The 21,437-nt window shown below is 38.3% G+C and overlaps 2 protein-coding genes across 2 annotated transcripts; one reads left to right on the top strand and one right to left on the bottom strand.

Moving 5' to 3' along the window:
• Positions 1–17,044: 17,044 nt before the first annotated feature.
• On the top strand, positions 17,045–19,578 carry LOC107627107 (uncharacterized). The gene is made up of 4 exons (XM_088505788.1): positions 17,045–17,761; positions 18,092–18,374; positions 18,465–18,931; positions 19,564–19,578. The coding sequence occupies exons 1-4, from the start codon at positions 17,045–17,047 to the stop codon at positions 19,576–19,578; spliced, it is 1,482 nt and encodes a 493-aa protein (XP_088361914.1).
• A 186-nt stretch (positions 19,579–19,764) lies between these two features.
• LOC148573473 (uncharacterized) lies at positions 19,765–21,211 on the bottom strand. Its single transcript, XM_088505787.1, has 2 exons — positions 20,522–21,211; positions 19,765–19,788 (listed from the first exon to the last, which is right to left on the bottom strand). Exons 1-2 carry the CDS (start codon positions 21,209–21,211, stop codon positions 19,765–19,767), a joined length of 714 nt encoding a protein of 237 aa, XP_088361913.1.
• Positions 21,212–21,437: the final 226 nt, after the last annotated feature.

The following is a 21,437-nucleotide window of genomic DNA, read 5'->3' as shown; positions in this document are numbered from 1 at the left end:
TCATGGCGTGTTATATTTTTATACTCATTTATATGAAGCACGAACAAATTTATTCATCGTTAACAATAATGGTTAGTTATTCCCATTACAATATTAATTTTGACTTTACTCTAATAAAAAAATATCATGATATAACAGATACTAGAACTTGTCTATCAAAACATCAACAAAAATTTAAAATATTAAAAATAATAATTGTTAGACAAATACATAATAATTCCTCTATCCGTAGTAGCACTTAGGCGATTTCAATGATGAGAATTTCCGGGTTCAACTCCCGGATACGGAAAAGTTTTTAGTTTCGCACCAAAATCCAACTTCTTGGCGTGTTATATTTTTATGGTCATTTGTTTGAAGCACGGACGAATTTATTCATTGTTAACAATAATGTAACACCCTACCATACAAAGTCTTATGCTTAAGTCATAATTCAGAGATGGCAACGTATTACGACCTTTAAAACAAAAATTTAGTACGTATAGTAGTATGAATAATTGATTATAACTAGGAGCCTTTGTAGAAAAAGGGGGTAAACAAAAAACCGTAACTCGAACGGGCAACACTCCGATCGATAACGTAACGAACCGGGATAAGCTAACGCGAGATCATATATATAAAGAGTGTCAAAAACAAGAATATCAAGACTCAAAACCCGGCTGCGAAGAGAACCGGTCCGAACATAGCAATATATACATATGATAAAATAAGGAAACCCCAAAGGAAACCCAAAGGGACACAAATACAGAAAACCTATTCTCCAAAAATCCCCTCTAGAAGGAGTCATCACAGTTTGTATTATTTAATGGAGATAAAAGTATCTAAACAAGATATATAACCCAAAACAGAGTCCTGAGAACAAAGGATCTTCGCTAATCCAGAAGTCTCCAGCATGCCTCAACGAGAAGCCTCGCGTCCTGCATCTGAAAACCACAAAATCCGCATGGGTGAGAACCAGAGGTCCCCAGCACAGTAACAGCTTCCACATATATAATACATAATAATAGAGGAAAGCCGAAGGCAATCCTAGAACTTCCTCCAGATAATATCAAAGCTTATAAACAAGCTAAACCGTAAGTGGCAACTGACTAAAGATTCTTCAGTCTAACTAATACTTCCCTTTCCAATTCCTTCAGACCTCCCAACCACCAGCAGGAGTATAATATAGCAAACACAGTTATATCAGACAAGAGATTTACAAATAGGAACAGATAAGGCATTTAGGCAATTAGCAAGTAATATGCAGTCAAATAGGCAATCTCAAACAATTCATGTAGTATGCTTATGATGCATGCCTGTCCCTAGTGGCTGATGATATCATCTGTCGGTTATAGAGCCAACCCGACAAGTCCTGGTAGCTAATCATTGGACTGTCCCTCTGTCGTGCATCCCCAACTCGAGTTATACTCATCATAAACTTGATCATAAACATGATCCATATCCATCACCCCCACTGGTGAATATTTACGGGGGCGAGCTCATCCGGGCCTTTCACAGTGCCTGGCCACACTTACGACATAGGGTCAAAAGAGCTTCGAGTCTCAACCTGGAGCACGTGGTGGCTAGCCACTGCTACTACCCAGGGAAACCCTCATCTCCAATGGTGGAAGTGCCAACATTCACAATTCATTCAACAACATATATGCATTTATACTTAGCCATAAACATGGCTCCGCCTCCACACGGCATAATCCAGCCATCCGGCTCACGGTTAAATCCATAACCAGCCAATTTATTAACAATTACGACCATTCGGCCCATGGCATAACAAGCACTTCCACCGCCATCCTCCACATCTCACATAATCATCTTTGATCCTCATGGATCATTCATTTTTCCCTTGCTTCACTCGCAAGTTACCACATTCACTAGCCCTTTTCCTCATGCTAGGCATATCATAATGATTTAAGACATAAGTGGTGAGATCGGAGGCTTAGAAGTATGAAGTTTGGCTTTTAAAACTCAAAAATCAACTTTGGGATGAAAACAGGGCCACGCGTACGCGCACTCCACGCGCACGCGTGGATGATGCTTTCTCGAAGAACGGCGCATACGCGCCAAGTGCGCCTACGCGCGAGGGGTCATTCTGCTAAAAATTTTCTAAGTTAAAAGCTGCATAATTCACAAATTCAACCCCCAAAAATCCATAGTCCAAGTTATGTCCCGTCAAAGTATGCCCAAAAATCATATTTTCATTCAAAACCACAAAGTGCCATTTTCAAAACAAGCCACTTTCAACTCTTTTCAAAATCAATTAAAACATGCCAATTTCATCCCTTTTCTTTGAAATCAATTAAAGTGTACCAAATTCAACAACAAGCCATCCTCAACTCACGCATTGACATTTTACCAAAATTCTCAAAACTACCTCCAACCATTTTAACACTTCTCAATCAAAAGGCCAAAGGATAAACACAATATTATGTCATACATCCTTCTCATCCCAATTTCTAACAATATCAATTTCCAATCAACCATCATTATACATAATCATCATACTCACCAACAATATGGCACCACCCATCAATTCAACCTCAATCATTCATCAAGCATATATCACAACATGCATTTTCTCACATATCACACAATCAAGGCATCAATATTCATAATCACACATATGATCACATCATATATCTCAACCATTCCACAACATCATCAATTCAATGCCTATCTTAGGGCCTCTAGCTTAAGTATTTCCTACCACATTACATATTAGATACGGGAAACCGAAACCATACCTTAGCCAATTTTCCAAGCTCAACCGGAGCACTTCCAAACCACTTGTCCACAAGCTCTCAAGGTATCAACACCTCCAAGAACAGATTTTATCACACAAAACCCTCTTCCAAGCTTTCTAAAATCACCAATCAAGCTCCAATATTCACATATACACAACCTAAGCCACAATCATCATACCCATACACAACATCTCAATGCCCAAACCTCATAGAACAACAAATTACACTAGGGTTAAGAATCTTACCACACCCAAGGTCCAAAGAGACAAGATTAACCTTCTCCTTCAAGAGAGTTGGGTCCTATAACATCAAAGAACCCAAAATCTCAACATTTTTACTCATGAAACTCGAAATCAAGGGCTGGAATTTCGAACAGTAAAACGTGGCTTACCTCAAGATTAATTGAATGGGTTTTGTAGAGCTCTCCGCGGTGAACGCGTGGCTGCAAACGGAGCGGCAATCGGAGCTCTAGATCAAAAGTTATGGTGGTTTGAAGATCAAGTGAGAGATAGAACTTGAGAGAGTGTTCTTCCCTCCATGGCCTCTCTTTTTCAGCGTGTATTAGTGTTGTGTGAGGAGAGAGAGTGCTGAAAACTAGGCTTTTGGTTTAGTTATGTTGGGCCAAGGGCCCACTTTGGGTCCGGTTGGACTGGTTTGGCCCGTTCGGTCCAATCTTGGTCCGATTTCCATAAAATTGTTACCGAAATTCTCGTCTCAATTTCCTCTATCATATTAAGCCATAAAAATATCATTTTTGGCTTTCTAGAACAAATTCTCATATATGGGTTAATTAGCCGTTAATTAACCGGGTCTTACATTCTACCCACCTAATTGGGAATTTTGCCCACAAAATTCAAATTCAAATTCAATTACCTGAGAATAAGTGCGGATAATCCGTTCGCATCTCCGACTCAAGTTCCCAAGTGTGTTCCTCAACACCGCCTCGACTCCAAGCCACTTTGACTAATGAAACCTCTTTTCCACGCAACCGTTTGATACTAGTATCTTCAATTCTGACTGGAGCCACTGGAAGCGTCAAATCTTCTCTTAACTGAACCGATTCGGGTTCTAACACATGGCTAGCATCAGGAGTGTACTTTCGAAGCTGCGACACGTGAAATACGTCGTGCAGGTTTGAAAGATGGGGTGGTAGAGCCACCCGATACGCCACCGGCCCAATCCTCTCCAAGATCTGAAATGGACCAATGTATCGAGGATTCAACTTCTTTGCTTTAATCGCTCTACCTACTCCTGTGGTCGGAGTAACTTTCAGGAAAACATGATCTCCTGCCTCAAATTCTAAGGGCTTCCGCCTTTGATCGGCGTAACTCTTTTGATGACTCTGCGTCGTAAGCATCCTATCTCGGATTTTCTTAACTTGTTCAGTGGTCTCAGCTATCATTTCCGGCCCCAACAAGCCTTTCTCTCCAGCTTCATACCAACATAGTGGAGATTGACATTTTCTCCCATACAAAGCCTCATACGGAGCCATTCCGATGCTCGCATGGTAACTATTATTGTATGAAAACTCTACTAACGGCATATACCGATCCCAACTCGCCGGTTGGTCCAAAACACAAGCTCTCAACATATCCTCTAGTGTTTGGATCGTCCTCTCGGATTGACCATCTGTTTGAGGATGGTACGCTGTACTCAAGCTTAATCGAGTTCCAAAAGCTTTCTGAAATGCACCCCAGAACCTCAAAGTGAAACGAGGATCTCTATTAGAGATTATAGTAGCAGGTACACCATGGAGTCTCACAATCTCCTTTATGTATAACCGAGCTAGCTCCTCAAGGGTGTAAGTCATCCGAACGGGTAAAAAGTGAGCTGACTTCGTCAGTCGGTCCACGATCACCCAGATAGCATCAAAACCAGTCCTAGTCCTTGGCAATCCCGACACAAAGTCCATTGCAATACTTTCCCACTTCCATTGCGGAACCTCTAAGGGTTGCAACATCCCGGAAGGTCTTTGATGTTCAATCTTTACCTTTTGACAAGTTAAGCACTTTGAAACATATTCCGCCACATCATTCTTCATACCTGGCCACCAAAACATCGCCTTTAAATCATGGTACATCTTAGTACTCCCCGGGTGAATGGAGAATCCGCTTTTGTGTGCCTCCTTTAAGATATCTTGCCTCAAAGTGCCAACATCCGGCACAATGATCCTACCCTTGAATCTCCATAACCCATCTTTTTCTTCCGACACTCTCCACTGTTTTCCTTGCTCGATAGCCGGTAACACCTTCCATAACGCTTCATCATTTTCATGAGCCTTTAGGAGTTCGGACTTAAAGTCACTCGAGATTTCTAATCGGCTCAAACACAAGGTTCCAGATACTTCTCGAGCACCAATTTTTAGACTCTCGAATCCCTTGAGCAACTTCTCCTCTTGAAGCATCATCCAAGACGCATATAATGACTTTCGACTTAACGCATCCGCCACTATATTCGCCTTTCCAGGATGGTAATTTAACTCAAAGTCATAGTCTTTCAACAATTTCATCCACCTCCTTTGCCTCATATTAAGCTCTTTCTGATCAAAGAGGTATTTCAAGCTCTTGTGATCGGAGAAGACTTGGAACTTAACCCCATAGAGATAATGCCTCCACACCTTCAAGGCAAACACAACCGCAGCGAGTTCCAAATCGTGCGTAGGATAACTAACTTCGTGAGGTCTCAACTGTCGTGAGGCATACGCCACCACATTATGATGCTGCATCAGCACGCACCCTAGGCCCTTTAACGATGCATCACAGTACACCTCAAAAGGCTCGTTCGGCTCAGGTAACACTAACACAGGTGCAGTGGTCAACTTTTTCTTCAATGTCTGAAAGCTCTCCTCGCACTCAGGAGTCCAAACAAACGAAGTGTCTTTGCGAGTTAAATTTGTCAACGGCAAAGCTAATTGCGAAAAGGCTTTGATGAACCTTCGGTAATAGCCAGCTAAACCCAGAAAACTCCTTATCTCAGTTACTGTGGTTGGTTTCTTCCAATCCATCACAGCTTCTACCTTGGTTGGATCTACAGCTATTCCCTTCTTACTCACCACGTGACCCAAAAAATTCACCTCACTCTTCCAGAACTCACACTTAGACAGTTTCGCATAGAGTTTCTTCTCCTTTAAAATCTGCAACACGGTCCGCAAGTGTTCCGCATGCTCTTCTTCAGTCTTGGAGTAAATTAGTATATCGTCAATGAAGACAACCACGAATTTATCCAGAAACGGACGGAACACTCTATTCATGTAATCCATGAATACTGCAGGAGCGTTCGTCAACCCAAAGGACATTACAGTGTACTCGTAATGACCATAACGAGTCCTGAAAGCGGTCTTAGGGATATCCTCACCCCTCACCCTTATCTGGTGATAACCAGATTGCAAATCGATCTTAGAGAAAACCCCAGCTCCTTGTAACTGATCCATGAGATCATCAATCCTCGGCAATGGGTACTTATTCTTTATGGTGACCTTGTTCAGCTGCCTGTAATCCACACAGAGTCGCATACTTCCATCTTTCTTCTTTACCAGTAACACTGGAGCACCCCACGGGGAAACACTTGGTCAGATAAAGTTCTTACCCAACAATTCCTCTAACTGAGACTTTAGCTCGGCCATCTCTAACAGTGACATCCTATTAGGAGCACTTGAGATTGGTCCCGCCCCAGGCACCAATTCAATAGCAAACTCGACCTCTCGGTTAGGTGGAAATTCCTCAATATCATCGGGAAACACTTCCGGAAACTCACACACTACCGGAATCTGATCCAACCTTTGATCATCACCCGAAACACCCGCGGTTAATAACAGGATACCCTGACATTCGGTTCTAGAACAGTTCACCATCATTGAATTCAAGTAATAATTATTCACCACAACCGGCCCTTCTGTATCCTCCGGCATAAAGTACACCGACTTGGTAGAACAATCAAGCAGGACATGGTTTTCGGATAACCAGTCCAATCCCAAGATAAGATCAAGACCGATCATCGGTAAGCAGATTAGATTATGGACAAAATCACGCTGCTTGAACCTAAACGAAACTTTCGGGCATCCTAGTCTAGTTACCATGGCTTCATGGGTAGCATTATACACTTTTAACTCATAACCTAAGGTTACGATCTTCAACCCTAACTCATGGGCTTTCTCAAATGCAATGAATGAATGCGATGCTCCCGAATCAAATAAAGCATTTAAAGTTTGACCAGCCATTTCACAGTTACCTCGAATGAGTGTCTCGGATCCCTCTGCACCCACAGCTGAGGTGGTGAACACCCGACCAGTCTGTTGTGCTTTCCCAGCACCTTGCTTTTGCTTCTCTGGACAACTTGCGGCTTTATGCCCCGCCTTTCCACAATTGTAGCACAAACCCCATCCGGCCTTGCATGGTACTCCCGGATGGTGACTCCCACATCTAGTACAAGCTTGATCATTCTGAGGCTGCTTCACAAACCTTTTCCCTTGGGAGTAGTTGTTGTTGGGCCTCCTAAAAGAACCTCCCCTCTTGAACGACGGGCCTCTAGGTGCAAAGCTCTTCCCTCGGTTCTGTGGAAATGACCCTTTGTGACTTCCTTTCTCAGCGGCTGCCCTCTTCACACACTCTTCAGCAACCCTACACTTGTTCACCAACTCAGAGAAAGTCCTAATCTCCATTGGTCCCACTGAAATGAAAATATCGCTCCGGAGTCCTCCTTCGTACTTAACACACTTCCATTCCTCATATTCCACCGGAGTCCCTTGACACATACGAGAGAATCTGAACAGCTCCTCAAACTTGTCAGTATACTCAGATACGGACATAGTACCCTGCTTCAGCTGCAACAATTCAAGTTCCTTGGCCGTCCTAGCAGAAGTCGGAAAGTACTTCTTATAGAACTCCTCTTGGAAGATATCCCAGGTAATATAATCATCACCCTGCTGCAGGAGACGTCGGATACCTTGCCACCAATGCGACGCTTCGCCAGTGAGCAAATAGGTAGCAAACTCAACACGCTGTCCTTCAGGCACCACCTGCGCTTGCAGTGCTCGTTCCATGGCCTGAAACCATGTATCGGCCTCAGTCGGGCTAGTAGTTCCCTTGAACTTCGGGGAATTAACCTTCAAAAATTTTGCCAGTGTCATCGGGCCCTAAACTCCACCTCCGTCATTACCATGGTTGTTCATCTGTTGACCAAGAGCCTCAACAGTGGCTTGCATAGCAGCAACCATGTTCTCCAACGCAGTCATAAAGTTTACCGGGTCATTAGGGTTATTCACCGGCGCACGAGTATTCGTATGACCTCTCTCACGGCCTCTACCGCGTCCACGAGGCGCCACTGGTTCCTATACACACCAAACAATCGATATTAAGTTGATCAGTCTCAATATCGGAAGTTTAGTGCTTCAAAGTCCCAAATGCATGCTCAAGAACGTTTATGCTAACTATATCAAGCAGATATACTAGTAGCACATAACACACACACAGAGAATGCACAGAAGCATAGTCAGTCCATTCCTCAGGCTCTATAGGAACGAACTGCTCTGATACCATAATGTAACACCCTACCATACAAAGTCTTATGCTTAAGTCATAATTCAAAGATGGCAAGGTATTACGACCTCTAAAACAAAAATTTAGTACGTATAGTAGTATGAATAATTGATTATAACTAGGAGCCTTTGTAGAAAAAGGGGGTAAACAAAAAAACGTAACTCGAACGGGCAACACTCCGATCGATAACGTAACGAACCGGGATAAGCTAACGCGAGATCATATATATAAAGAGTGTCAAAAACAAGAATATCAAGACTCAAAACCCGACTGCGAAGAGAACCGGTCCGAGCATAGCAATATATACATATGATAAAATAAGGAAACCCCAAAGGAAACCCAAAGGGACACAAATACAGAAAACCTATTCTCCAAAAATCCCCTCTAGAAGGAGTCATCACAGTTTGTATTATTTAATGGAGATAAAAGTATCTAAACAAGATATATAACCCAAAACAGAGTCCCGAGAACAAAGGATCTTCGCTAATCCAGAAGTCTCCAGCATGCCTCAACGAGAAGCCTCGCGTCCTACATCTGAAAACCACAAAATCCGCATGGGTGAGAACCAGAGGTCCCCAGCACAGTAACAGCTTCCACATATATAATACATAATAATAGAGGAAAGCCGAAGGCAATCCTAGAACTTCCTCCAGATAATATCAAAGCTTATAAACAAGCTAAACCGTAAGTGGCAACTGACTAAAGATTCTTCAGTCTAACTAATACTTCCCTTTCCAATTCCTTCAGACCTCCCAACCACCAGCAGGAGTATAATATAGCAAACACAGTTATATCAGACAAGAGATTTACAAATAGGAACAGATAAGGCATTTAGGCAATTAGCAAGTAATATGCAGTCAAATAGGCAATCTCAAACAATTCATGTAGTATGCTTATGATGCATGCCTGTCCCTAGTGGCTGATGATATCATCTGTCGGTTATAGAGCCAACCCGACAAGTCCTGGTAGCTAATCATTGGACTGTCCCTCTGTCGTGCATCCCCAACTCGAGTTATACTCATCATAAACTTGATCATAAACATGATCCATATCCATCACCCTCACTGGTGAATATTTACGGGGGCGAGCTCATCCGGGCCTTTCACAGTGCCCGGCCACACTTACGACATAGGGTCAAAAGAGCTTCGAGTCTCAACCTGGAGCACGTGGTGGCTAGCCACTGCTACTACCCAGGGAAACCCTCATCTCCAATGGTGGAAGTGCCAACATTCACAATTCATTCAACAGCATATATGCATTTATACTTAGCCATAAACATGGCTCCGCCGCCACACGGCATAATCCAGCCATCCGGCTCACGGTTAAATCCATAACCAGCCAATTCATTAACAATTACGGCCATTCGGCCCATGGCATAACAAGCACTTCCACCGCCATCCTCCACATCTCACATAATCATCTTTGATCTCATGGATCATTCATTTTTCCCTTGCTTCACTCGCAAGTTACCACATTCACTAGCCCTTTTCCTCATGCTAGGCATATCATAATGATTTAAGACATAAGTGGTGAGATCGGAGGCTTAGAAGTATGAAGTTTGGCTTTTAAAACTCAAAAATCAACTTTGGGATGAAAACAGGGCCACGCGTACGCGCACTCCACGCGCACGCGTGGATGATGCTTTCTCGAAGAACGGCGCATACGCGCCAAGTGCGCCTACGCGCCAAGTGCGCCTACGCGCGAGGGGTCATTCTGCTAAAAATTTTCTAAGTTAAAAGCTGCAGAATTCACAGATTCAACCCCCAATCTTCCGACGGTCATAACTCTCTCATTTTAAATCATTTTTCACCCGTTCTTCGAACGGCATGGACATCCCGGATCCAATTTCATTTCTAAACAGATTTGGCACAAATCAAAGATCCGTAGTCCAAGTTATGTCCCGTCAAAGTATAACCAAAAATCATATTTTCATTCAAAACCACAAAGTGCCATTTTCAAAACAAGCCACTTTCAACTCTTTTCAAAATCAATTAAAACATGCCAATTTCATCCCTTTTCTTTGAAATCAATCAAAGTGTACCAAATTCACCAACAAGCCATCCTCAACTCACGCATTGACATTTTACCAAAATTCTCAAAACTACCTCCAACCATTTTAACACTTCTCAATCAAAAGGCCAAAGGATAAACACAATATTATGTCATACATCCTTCTCATCCCAATTTCTAACAATATCAATTTCCAATCAACCATCATTATACATAATCATCATACTCACCAACAATATGGCACCACCCATCAATTCAACCTCAATCATTCATCAAGCATATATCACAACATGCATTTTCTCACATATCACACAATCAAGGCATCAATATTCATAATCACACATATGATCACATCATATATCTCAACCATTCCACAACATCATCAATTCAATGCCTATCTTAGGGCCTCTAGCCTAAGTATTTCCTACCACATTACATATTAGATACGGGAAACCGAAACCATACCTTAGCCAATTTCCCAAGCTCAACCGGAGCACTTCCAAACCACTTGTCCACAAGCTCTCAAGGTATCAACACCTCCAAGAACAGATTTTATCACACAAAACCCTCTTCCAAGCTTTCTAAAATCACCAATCAAGCTCCAATATTCACATATACACAACCTAAGCCACAATCAACATACCCATACACAACATCTCAATGCCCAAACCTCATAGAACAACAAATTACACTAGGGTTGAGAATCTTACCACACCCAAGGTCCAAAGAGACAAGATTAACCTTCTCCTTCAAGAGAGTTGGGTCCTATAACATCAAAGAACCCAAAATCTCAACATTTTTACTCATGAAACTCGAAATCAAGGGCTGGAATTTCGAACAGTAAAACGTAGCTTACCTCAAGATTAATTGTATGGGTTTTGTAGAGCTCTCCGCGGTGAACGCGTGGCCACAAACGGAGCGGCAATCGGAGCTCTAGATCAAAAGTTATGGTGGTTTGAAGATCAAGTGAGAGATAGAACTTGAGAGAGTGTTCTTCCCTCCATGGCCTCTCTTTTTCAGCGTGTATTAGTGTTGTGTGAGGAGAGAGAGTGCTGAAAACTAGGGTTTTGGTTTAGTTATGTTGGGCCAAGGGCCCACTTTGGGTCCGGTTGGACCGGTTTGGCCCGTTCGGTCCAATCTTGGTCCGATTTCCATAAAATTGGTAACGAAATTCTCGTCTCAATTTCCTCTATCATATTAAGCCATAAAAATTTCATTTTTGGCTTTCTAGAACAAATTCTCATATATGGATTAATTAGCCGTTAATTAACCGGGTCTTACAAATAATGCATAGTGATTCCCATTACAATATTAATTTTGACTTTACTCTAATAAAAAAATATCATGATATAACAGATACTAGAACTTATCTATCAAAACATCAACAAAAAATTAAAATATTAAAAATAATAATTGTTAGGCAAATGCACAATAATTCCATCATCCGTAGTAGCACTTAGGTGATTTCAATGATGAGAATTTCCGGGTTCAACTCCCGTCTACGGAAAAATTTTTAGTTTCGTACCAAAATCCAACTTCTTGGCGTGTTATGTTTTTATACTCATTTGTATGAAGCACGGATGAATTTATTCATTGTTAACAATAATGCTTAGTTATTCCCATTACAATATTAATTTTGACTTTACTCTAATAAAAAAATATCATGATATAACAGATACTAGAACTTGTCTATCAAAACATCAACAAAAAATTAAAATAATAAAAATAATAATTGTTAGGCAAATGCACAATAATTCCACTATCCGTAGTAGCACTTAGGCGAATTCAATGATGAGAATTTCTGGGTTCAACCCCCGGATACCGAAAATTTTTTAGTTTCGCACCAAAATCTAACTTCTTGGCGTGTTATATTTTTATACTCATTTGTATGAAGCACAGACAAATTTATTCATTGTTAACAATAATGCTTAGTTATTCCCATTACAATATTAATTTTGACTTTACTCTAATAAAAGAATATCATGATATAACAGATACTAGAACTTGTCTATCAAAACATCAACAAAAAATTAAAATATTAAAAATAATAATTGTTAGACAAATACACAAAAATTTCACTATCCGTAGTAGCACTTAGCCGATTTCAATGATGAGAATTTCTGGGTTCAACTCACAAATACGGAAAAGTTTTTAGTTTCGCACCAAAATCCAACTTCTTGGTGTGTTATATTTTTATACTCATTTGTATGAAGCACGGAGGAATTTATTCATTCTTAACAATAATGCTTAGTTATTCCCATTACAATATTAATTTTGACTTTACTCTAATAAAAAAAATCATGATATAACAGATACTAGAACTTGTCTATCAAAACATCAACAAAAAATTAAAATAATAAAAATAATAATTCTTAGGCAAATGCACAATAATTCCACTATCCGTAGTAGCACTTAGGCGAATTCAATGATGAGAATTTCCTGGTTCAACACCCGGATACAGAAAAATTTTTAGTTTCGCACTAAAATCCAACTTCTTGGCGTGTTATATTTTTATACTCATTTGTATGAAGCACGGACGAATTTATTCATTGTTAACAATAATGCTTAGTTATTCCCATTACAATATTAATTTTGACTTTACTCTAATAAAAAAATGTCAGGATATAACAGATACTAGAACTTGTCTATTAAAACATCAACAAAAAATTAAAATGTTAAAAATAATAATTGTTAGGCAGATGCACAATAATTCTACCATCCGTAGTAGCACTTGGGTGATTTCAATGATGAGAATTTACAGGTTCAACTCCCGGCTACGGAAAAAATTTTTGTTTCGTGCCAAAATCAAACTTCTTGGCGTATTCTATTTTTATACTCATTTGTATGAAGCACAGACAAATTTATTCACTGTTAACAATAATGCTTAGTTATTCCCATTACAATATTAATTTTGACTTTACTCTAATAAAAAAATATCATGATATAACAGATACTAGAACTTATCTGTCAAAACATCAACAAAAAATTAAAATTTAAAAATAATAATTGTTAGACAAATACACAATAATTCCACTATCCGTAGTAGCACTTATGCGAATTCAATGATGAGAATTTCCGGGTTCAACCCCCGGATACCGAAAATTTTTTAGTTTTGCACCAAAATCTAACTACTTGGCGTGTTATATTTTTATACTCATTTGTATGAAGCACAGACGAATTTATTCATTGTTAACAATAATGCTTAGTTATTCTCATTACAATATTAATTTTGACTTTACTCTAATAAAAGAATATCATGATATAACAGATACTAGAACTTGTCTATCAAAACATCAACAAAAAATTAAAATATTAAAAATAATAATTGTTAGACAAATACACAAAAATTCCACTATCCGTAGTAGCACTTAGCCAATTTCAATGATGAGAATTTCTTGGTTCAACTCACAAATACGGAAAAGTTTTTAGTTTCGCACCAAAATCCAACTTCTTGGTGTGCTATATTTTTATACTCATTTGTATGAAGCACGGACGAATTTATTCATTCTTAACAATAATGCTTAGTTATTCCCATTACAATATTAATTTTGACTTTACTCTAATAAAAAAAATCATGATATAACAGATACTAGAACTTGTCTATCAAAACATCAACAAAAAATTAAAATAATAAAAATAATAATTCTTAGGCAAATGCACAATAATTCCACTATCCGTAGTAGCACTTAGGCGAATTCAATGATGAGAATTTCCTGGTTCAACCGCCGGATACAGAAAAATTTTTAGTTTCGCACCAAAATCCAACTTCTTGGCGTGTTATATTTTTATACTCATTTGTATGAAGCACGGACGAATTTATTCATTGTTAACAATAATGCTTAGTTATTCCCATTACAATATTAATTTTGACTTTACTCTAATAAAAAATATCATGATTTAACAGATACTAGAACTTGTCTATCAAAACATTAACAAAAAATTAAAATATTAAAAATGATAATTGTTAGACAAATACACAATAATTCCTCTATCCGTAGTAGCACTTAGGCGATTTCAATGATGAGAATTTCCGGGTTCAACTCCCGGATACGGAAAAGTTTTTAGTTTCGCACCAAAATCCAACTTCTTCGCGTGTTATATTTTTATACTCATTTGTATGAAGCACGGACGAATTTATTCATTGTTAACAATAATGCATAGTTATTCCCATTACAATATTAATTTTGACTTTACTCTAATAAAAAAATGTCATGATATAACAGATACTAGAACTTGTCTATCAAAACATCAACAAAAAATTAAAATGTTAAAAATAATAATTGTTAGGCAAATGCACAATAATTCCACCATCCGTAGTAGCACTTAGGTGATTTCAATGATGAGAATTTACAGGTTCAACTCCCGGCTACGGAAAAAATTTTAGTTTCGTGCCAAAATCCAACTTCTTGGGGTATTCTATTTTTATACTCATTTGTATGAAGCACGGACAAATTTATTCACTGTTAACAATAATGCTTAGTTATTCCCATTACAATATTAATTTTGACTTTACTCTAATAAAAAAATATCATGATATAACAGATACTAGAACTTGTCTGTCAAAACATCAACAAAAAATTAAAATTTGAAAAATAATAATTGTTAGACAAATACACAATAATTCCACTATCCGTAGTAGCTCTTAGGCGATTTCAATGATGAGAATTTCCGGGTTCAACTCCCGGATACGGAAAAGTTTTTAGTTTCGCACCAAGATCCAACTTCTTGGCATGTTATATTTTTATACTCATTTGTATGAAGCACGGACGAATTTATTCATTGTAAACAATAATGCTTATTTATTCCCATTACAATATTAATTTTGACTTTACTCTAATAAAAAAATATTATGATATAACAGATACTAGAACTTGTCTATCAAAAATCAACAAAAAATTAAAATATTAAAAATAATAATTGTTAGACAAATACACAAAAATTTCTCTATCCGTAGTAGCACTTAGGCGATTTCAATGATGAGAATTTTCGGGTTCAACTCCCAGATACGGAAAAGTTTTTAGTTTCGCACCAAAATCCAACTTCTTGGCGTGTTATATTTTTATACTCATTTGTATGAAGCACGGACGAATTTATTCATTGTTAAAAATAATGCTTAGTTATTCCCATTACAATATTAATTTTGACTTTACTCTAATAAAAAAAATCATGATATAACAGATACTAGAACTTGTCTATCAAAACATCAACAAAAAATTAAAATATTAAAAATAATAATTGTTAGGCAAATGCACAATAATTCCACTATCCGTAGTAGCACTTAGGCGAATTCAATGATTAGGATTTCCGGGTTCAACCCCCGGATACAGAAAAATTTTTAGTTTCGCACCAAAATTCAACTTCTTGGCGTGTTATATTTTTATACTCATTTGTATGAAGCACGGATGAATTTATTCATCTATTCTATTATATAAAAATCGGATGTCTGTACTTAATGATGAAGCTGACGTGGCATGCTTCGAAGAGTGTTTCTCGATTTAATTATTTTAACTCTTTCAATACAATTTATTGCACTGATTTAATTATATCAACTAATTGATTTGAATAGATATTTAAATATTAATATAATTAATATAATTTAGTATAATTTATATTACTTAATTAATTATATTACATTAATTATAATTCGTTATATTAGTGAATTAGTCTTTTCATTTATAAAGTCTAAAATAAAATAAATAAATTGTTATTTATTCTAATTAAATTTATTTATATATTATATATGAATTAACGTTAAGTTATAAAATATAGAACATGTGAATTGTGATTAAAACGTAAATCAGAAAAAAAAAACACATATAATTATAGAAGAATTAAATCTATCCTCTTTATTTATTTTTAACCATCTTTTTAGATTTTAATTTTTTTTAAACCAGTGATAGTGGAATTTTATTGATGCTAGATAAAATTATATAAGAATCAAATCATAATTTGCATTTATTGATGCTAGATAAAATTATAAATTGTTGCTCTTTCAATCAAATCATACCACATACAAAAATAATTAAATTAAATAAATTGAATTTGTATCTCTATATAAATCGAATTGAATAAATTCGATTTAGACAAATACGTAGTAAATTAAATTCATAAGGTTCGAATTATATGCAACTTCTGAATAATTATAATGTTATGGTTATTTTATATAAAAATTAATACAAAAAGAATTTAAATTCTGTACAATATTTTTTTGTATTTATGAGCTATTAAAAATGAACGAAAAAATATTGTATAAAATTTGAATTTTTTTTGTATGAGTTGTTGTATAAAATACTAATATCATTATAATTATTTATTTTGAAACAGAGTACAACTAAGATTTTATTAACAATTTTAAATAAAATATTTTTATAAAATTTTAAAATTTTTTATTATGAGCACTTTTTGTAATTATTATAAATAATTTTATAAAATTTAAAAATGGCTTAACCGATGTTATGAGTAAATCGTCTGACAAAAAAACTCATTACAAAATCGGTCGTATATGTGATTAATCGGTGAACCGTTAGAACTGGTTGGTTTTTTTAAAAGGTTTTCGGTTTGTTAATAACACCTCCAAACGGTGCCATCTTGACTTTAAAAAAAAAACTGAATCCCCAACGGCTTAAACCCGTAACCCATTCCCACTCCCACACTTCTCTCATCTCCTCTCTGAAATTGATGTGAAAATGAAAGGCCAAATCTATAACAGTTGAGATTCTTGATGAAAATGAAAGGCCAAATCTACATGGAACTATTCAAAATTACATGGTACATGGTCCATGTGGTCCGTACAACAAGAATTCACCTTGCATGAAGAATGGATCATGTTCAAAGTTCTATCCTAAAGAGTTTAGACAGCGAACACTCATTGATGAGGCCGAATTTTCCAAATATAGGCGTACTACTAATGGTCGAACAGTGAAGAAAAGGAAATGTGTACTAGACAATAAGTTCATTGTTTCGTATAATCTAGAATTGTTGCTCAAGTTCGGGTGCCACATAAATGTGGAATACACATGCCAAACAAGTTCTATTAAGTATATGTTTAAGTATGTACACAAGGGTAATGACCGCGTAACAGCTACTCTATACAATGCTGGTGATCCATCAGAAGCCACACAAGTTGTTGACGAAATTAGGAATTACTGCGATTGTAGGTACATTTCGGCATGTGAGGCAGTGTGGCGTCTATTTGGATACGAAATCCAAGAGAAAGAACCATTTGTGATTAGACTTCCATTCCATTTGGTGGATGAGCAACCTGTGGTTTATGGTGAAACTTCTAATGTGAATGATATCGTCGAAAGAGCAATATCTCATAAGTCCATGTTTTTGGGATGGATGGCGGCGAACATGTCATATCCCTATGCTCGAAGTCTGACTTATGTTGAGTTTCCAACCAAGTTTGTTTGGAAGGACGATTCTTCAAAGTGGTTTCCTCGAAAGAAAGGCTTCGCGATTGGAAGACTCATGTACCTACAGGTAATGACGAGTTTATATTCAATTTTGATCTTACTTATTTAATGATTTAAATTTAAAATCTTAACAGCCTATACCCCACGTCCATTTTATTCGATTTATCTACACTAGAAAATAAATATTCAAATAACTTTCAACAGTTATAATCTGTAGATTATACAATTTTTTATTTTTCTATATTTTTTAGGAAATTATTCTTATGCGGATGTGTAGCTACATAATAATTAAAATAGCATAGCTTAATCCATTTAACAACTTAAAAGTGGGATTTTAACCAAATTTTTTGCAGCAAATATTGAAGAATATTACCAACGACTTCTCTTGAATACTCAGAGAGGATGTATGAGTTTTCGAGATATAAGAACAGTAGGAGGAACAATTTATGCTATGTATAGAGATACATGCTTCGCCCTTGGACTCTTGCAAGATGACAAAGAATTCATTCATGCAATTAAGGAAGCAAGCTTATGGGCCTCAGGATCATATGTTAGGAGGTTATTTGTCATTCTATTAACATCCAACAATATCTCAAGACCAGAACATGTCTGGGATAGATGTTGGCATGAACTCTCAGATGATATTTTGTATCGACAGAGAGTTGTGATGAACATGAGGGGTGAGTTTTTATTAATTACAATGATAAAAGTTCTTTCTTATTGATCATTTTTAGTTTGATTGAATTTTTACAGTATCGTATAATATGCAGAGTTAACAATGTCAGATGATGAGATTAAGCAGTTGTGCTTAATGGATATAGACAAGATCTTACATTCCTATGGTAAAACCTTGAAAGATTATCCTCCAATGCCTTTAGCAACTGAAGTTGATAGTTCTTTGTTCATCGAAAGGGTTATTAGGGAAGAGCTAAACTTTAACAGGGATGATTTAAAGAAAAATGCCTCAGACATGTTAGCCATCGCAACACCTGAGCGGAGATATGCATTCGATAAAATTGTTACAGCTATATATTGTGATGAAGGGGGTTTTTTCTTTGTTTATGGTCATGGGGGTACTGGAAAAACATTTCTATGGAACCTTATGTCTGTTGAGATTCGCTCAAGGGGTGATATAGTGTTAAACGTTGCTTCGAGTAGTATTGCATCTTTACTTCTTCACAATAGAAGAACGGCACACTCAAGGTTCAAAATACCGCTGAATATAACTGAGGATTCTGTATGTACTCACCACGTGACCCAAAAACATCACCTCACTCTTCCAGAACTCACACTTAGACAGTTTCGCATAGAGTTTCTTCTTCTTTAGAATCTGCAACACGATCCTCAGGTGTTCCGCATGCTCTTCTTCAGTCTTGGAGTAAATCAGTATGTCGTCAATGAAGACAACAACGAATTTATCCAAAAACGGACGGAACACTCTATTCATGTAATCCATGAATACTGCAGGAGCGTTCGTCAACCCAAAAGACATTACAGTGTACTCGTAATGACCATAACGAGTCCTGAAAGCGGTCTTAGGGATATCCTCACCCCTCACCCTTATCTGGTGATAACTGGATCGCAAATCGATCTTAGAGAAAACCCCAGCTCCTTGTAACTGATCCATGAGATCATCAATTCTCGGCAATGGGTACTTATTCTTTATGGTGACCTTGTTCAGCTGCCTGTAATCCACACAGAGCCGCATACTTCCATCTTTCTTCTTTACCAGTAACACTGGAGCACCCCACGGGGATACACTTGGTCGAATAAAGTTCTTACCCAACAATTCCTCTAACTGAGACTTTAGCTCGGCCATCTCTAACGGTGACATCCTATAAGGAGAACTCGAGATTGGTTCCGCCCCAGGCACCAACTCAATAGCAAACTCGACCTCTCGGTTAGGTGAAAATTCCTCAATATCATCGGGAAACACTTCCGGAAACTCACACACTACCAGAATCTGATCCAACCTCTGATCATCACCCGAAACACCAGCGGTTAACAACAGGATACCCTGACATTCGATTCCAGAACAGTTCACCATCATCGAATTCAAGTAATAATTATTCACCACGACCGGCCCTTCTGTATCTACCGGCATAAAGTATACCGACTTTCTAGAACAATCAAGCAGGACATGGTTCTCAGATAACCAGTCCAATCCCAAGATAATATCAAGACCGATCATCGGTAAGCAGATTAAATTATGGACAAAATCACGCTGCTTGAACCTAAACGAAACTTTCGGGCATCCTAGTCTAGTTACCATGGCTTTATGGGTAGCATTATACACTTTTAAGTCATAACCTAAGGTTACGATCTTCAATCCTAACTCATGGGATTTCTCAAATGCAATGAATGAATGCGATGCTCCCGAATCAAATAAAGCATTTAAAGTTTGACCAGCCATTTCACAGTTACCTCGAATGAGTGTCTCGGATCCCTCTGCACCCACAGCTGAGGTGGTGAACACCCGACCAGTCTGTTGTGCTTTCCCAGCACCTTGCTTCTGCCGCTCCGGACAACTTGCGGCTTTATGCCCTGCCTTTCCACAATTTTAGCACAAACCCCATCCGGCCTTGCATGGTACTCCCGGATGGCGACTTCCACACCTAGTACAAGCTTGATCATTCTGAGCCTGCTTCCCAAACCTTTTCCCTTGGGAGTTGTTGTTGTTGGGCCTCCTAAAGGAACCTCCCCTCTTGAAAGGCAGATCTCTAGGTGCAAAGCTCTTCCCTCGGTTTTGTGGAAATGATCCTTTGTGACTTCCTTTCTCAGCGGCTGCCCTCTTCACACACTCTTCAGCAACCCTACACTTGTTCACCAACTCGGAGAAGGTCCTAATCTCCATTGGCCCCACTGAACTAAAAATATCGCTCCAGAGTCCTCCTTCGTACTTAACACACTTCCATTCCTCATATTCCACCAGAGTCCCTTGACACATACGAGAGAATTTGAACAGCTCCTCAAACTTGTCAGTATACTCAGATACGGACATAGTACCCTGCTTCAGCTGCAACAATTCAAGCTCCTTGGCCGTCCTAGCAGAAGTCGGAAAGTACTTCTTATAGAACTCCTCTTGGAAGACATCCCAGGTGATATAATCATCACCCTGCTGCAGGAGACGTCGGATACCTTGCCACCAATGCGACGCTTCACCAGTGAGTAAATAGGTAGCAAACTCAACACGTTGTCCTTCAGGCACCACCTGCGCTTGCAGTGCTCGTTCCATAGCCTGAAACCATGTATCGGCTTCAGTCGGGCTAGTAGTTCCCTTGAACTTCGGTGGATTAACCTTCAAAAAGTTTGCCAGTGTCATCGGGCCTTGAACTCCACCTCCGTCATTACCATGGTTATTCATCTGTTGACCAAGAGCCTCAGCAGTGGCTTGCATAGCAGCAGCCATATTCTCCAACGCAGTCATAAAGTTCACCGGGTCATTAGGGTTAGTCTCCGGCGCACGAGCATTAGTACGACCTCTCCCACGACCTCTATCGCGTACACGAGACGCCATCTGGTTCCTATACACACCAAACAATCGATATTAAGTTGATCAGTCTCAATATCAGAAGTCTAGTGCTTCAAAGTCCCAAATGTATGCTCATGAACGTTTATGCCAATTATATCAAGTAGATATACTAACAGCACATAACACACACAGAGAATGCACAGAAGCATAGCAGTCCATTCCTCAGGCTCTACAGGAACGAACTGATCTGATACCATAATGTAACACCCTA

The sequence above is a fragment of the Arachis ipaensis genome, chromosome B2 (genome assembly GCF_059453495.1).
Source record: "Arachis ipaensis isolate K30076 ecotype BB chromosome B2, ASM5945349v1, whole genome shotgun sequence".
Classification (NCBI taxonomy): Eukaryota; Viridiplantae; Streptophyta; class Magnoliopsida; order Fabales; family Fabaceae; genus Arachis; species Arachis ipaensis.
This window is presented reverse-complemented; position numbering and strand designations above follow the sequence as displayed.

Bases quoted from the DNA above. Each gene is read 5' to 3' on its own strand.
- LOC148573473 (XM_088505787.1), bottom strand. From the start codon at position 21,211: ATGGCGTCTCGTGTACGCGATAGAGGTCGTGGGAGAGGTCGTACTAAT. The intron at 19,789-20,521 runs GTGAACAAGTGT...TTATGCCGGTAG, and splicing joins TTAGGACCTTCTCCGAGTTG to ATACAGAAGGGCCGGTCGTG.
- LOC107627107 (XM_088505788.1), top strand. From the start codon at position 17,045: ATGGTACATGGTCCATGTGGTCCGTACAACAAGAATTCACCTTGCATG. The intron at 17,762-18,091 runs GTAATGACGAGT...TTGAATACTCAG, and splicing joins GAAGACTCATGTACCTACAG to AGAGGATGTATGAGTTTTCG. The intron at 18,375-18,464 runs GTGAGTTTTTAT...TATAATATGCAG, and splicing joins AGTTGTGATGAACATGAGGG to AGTTAACAATGTCAGATGAT.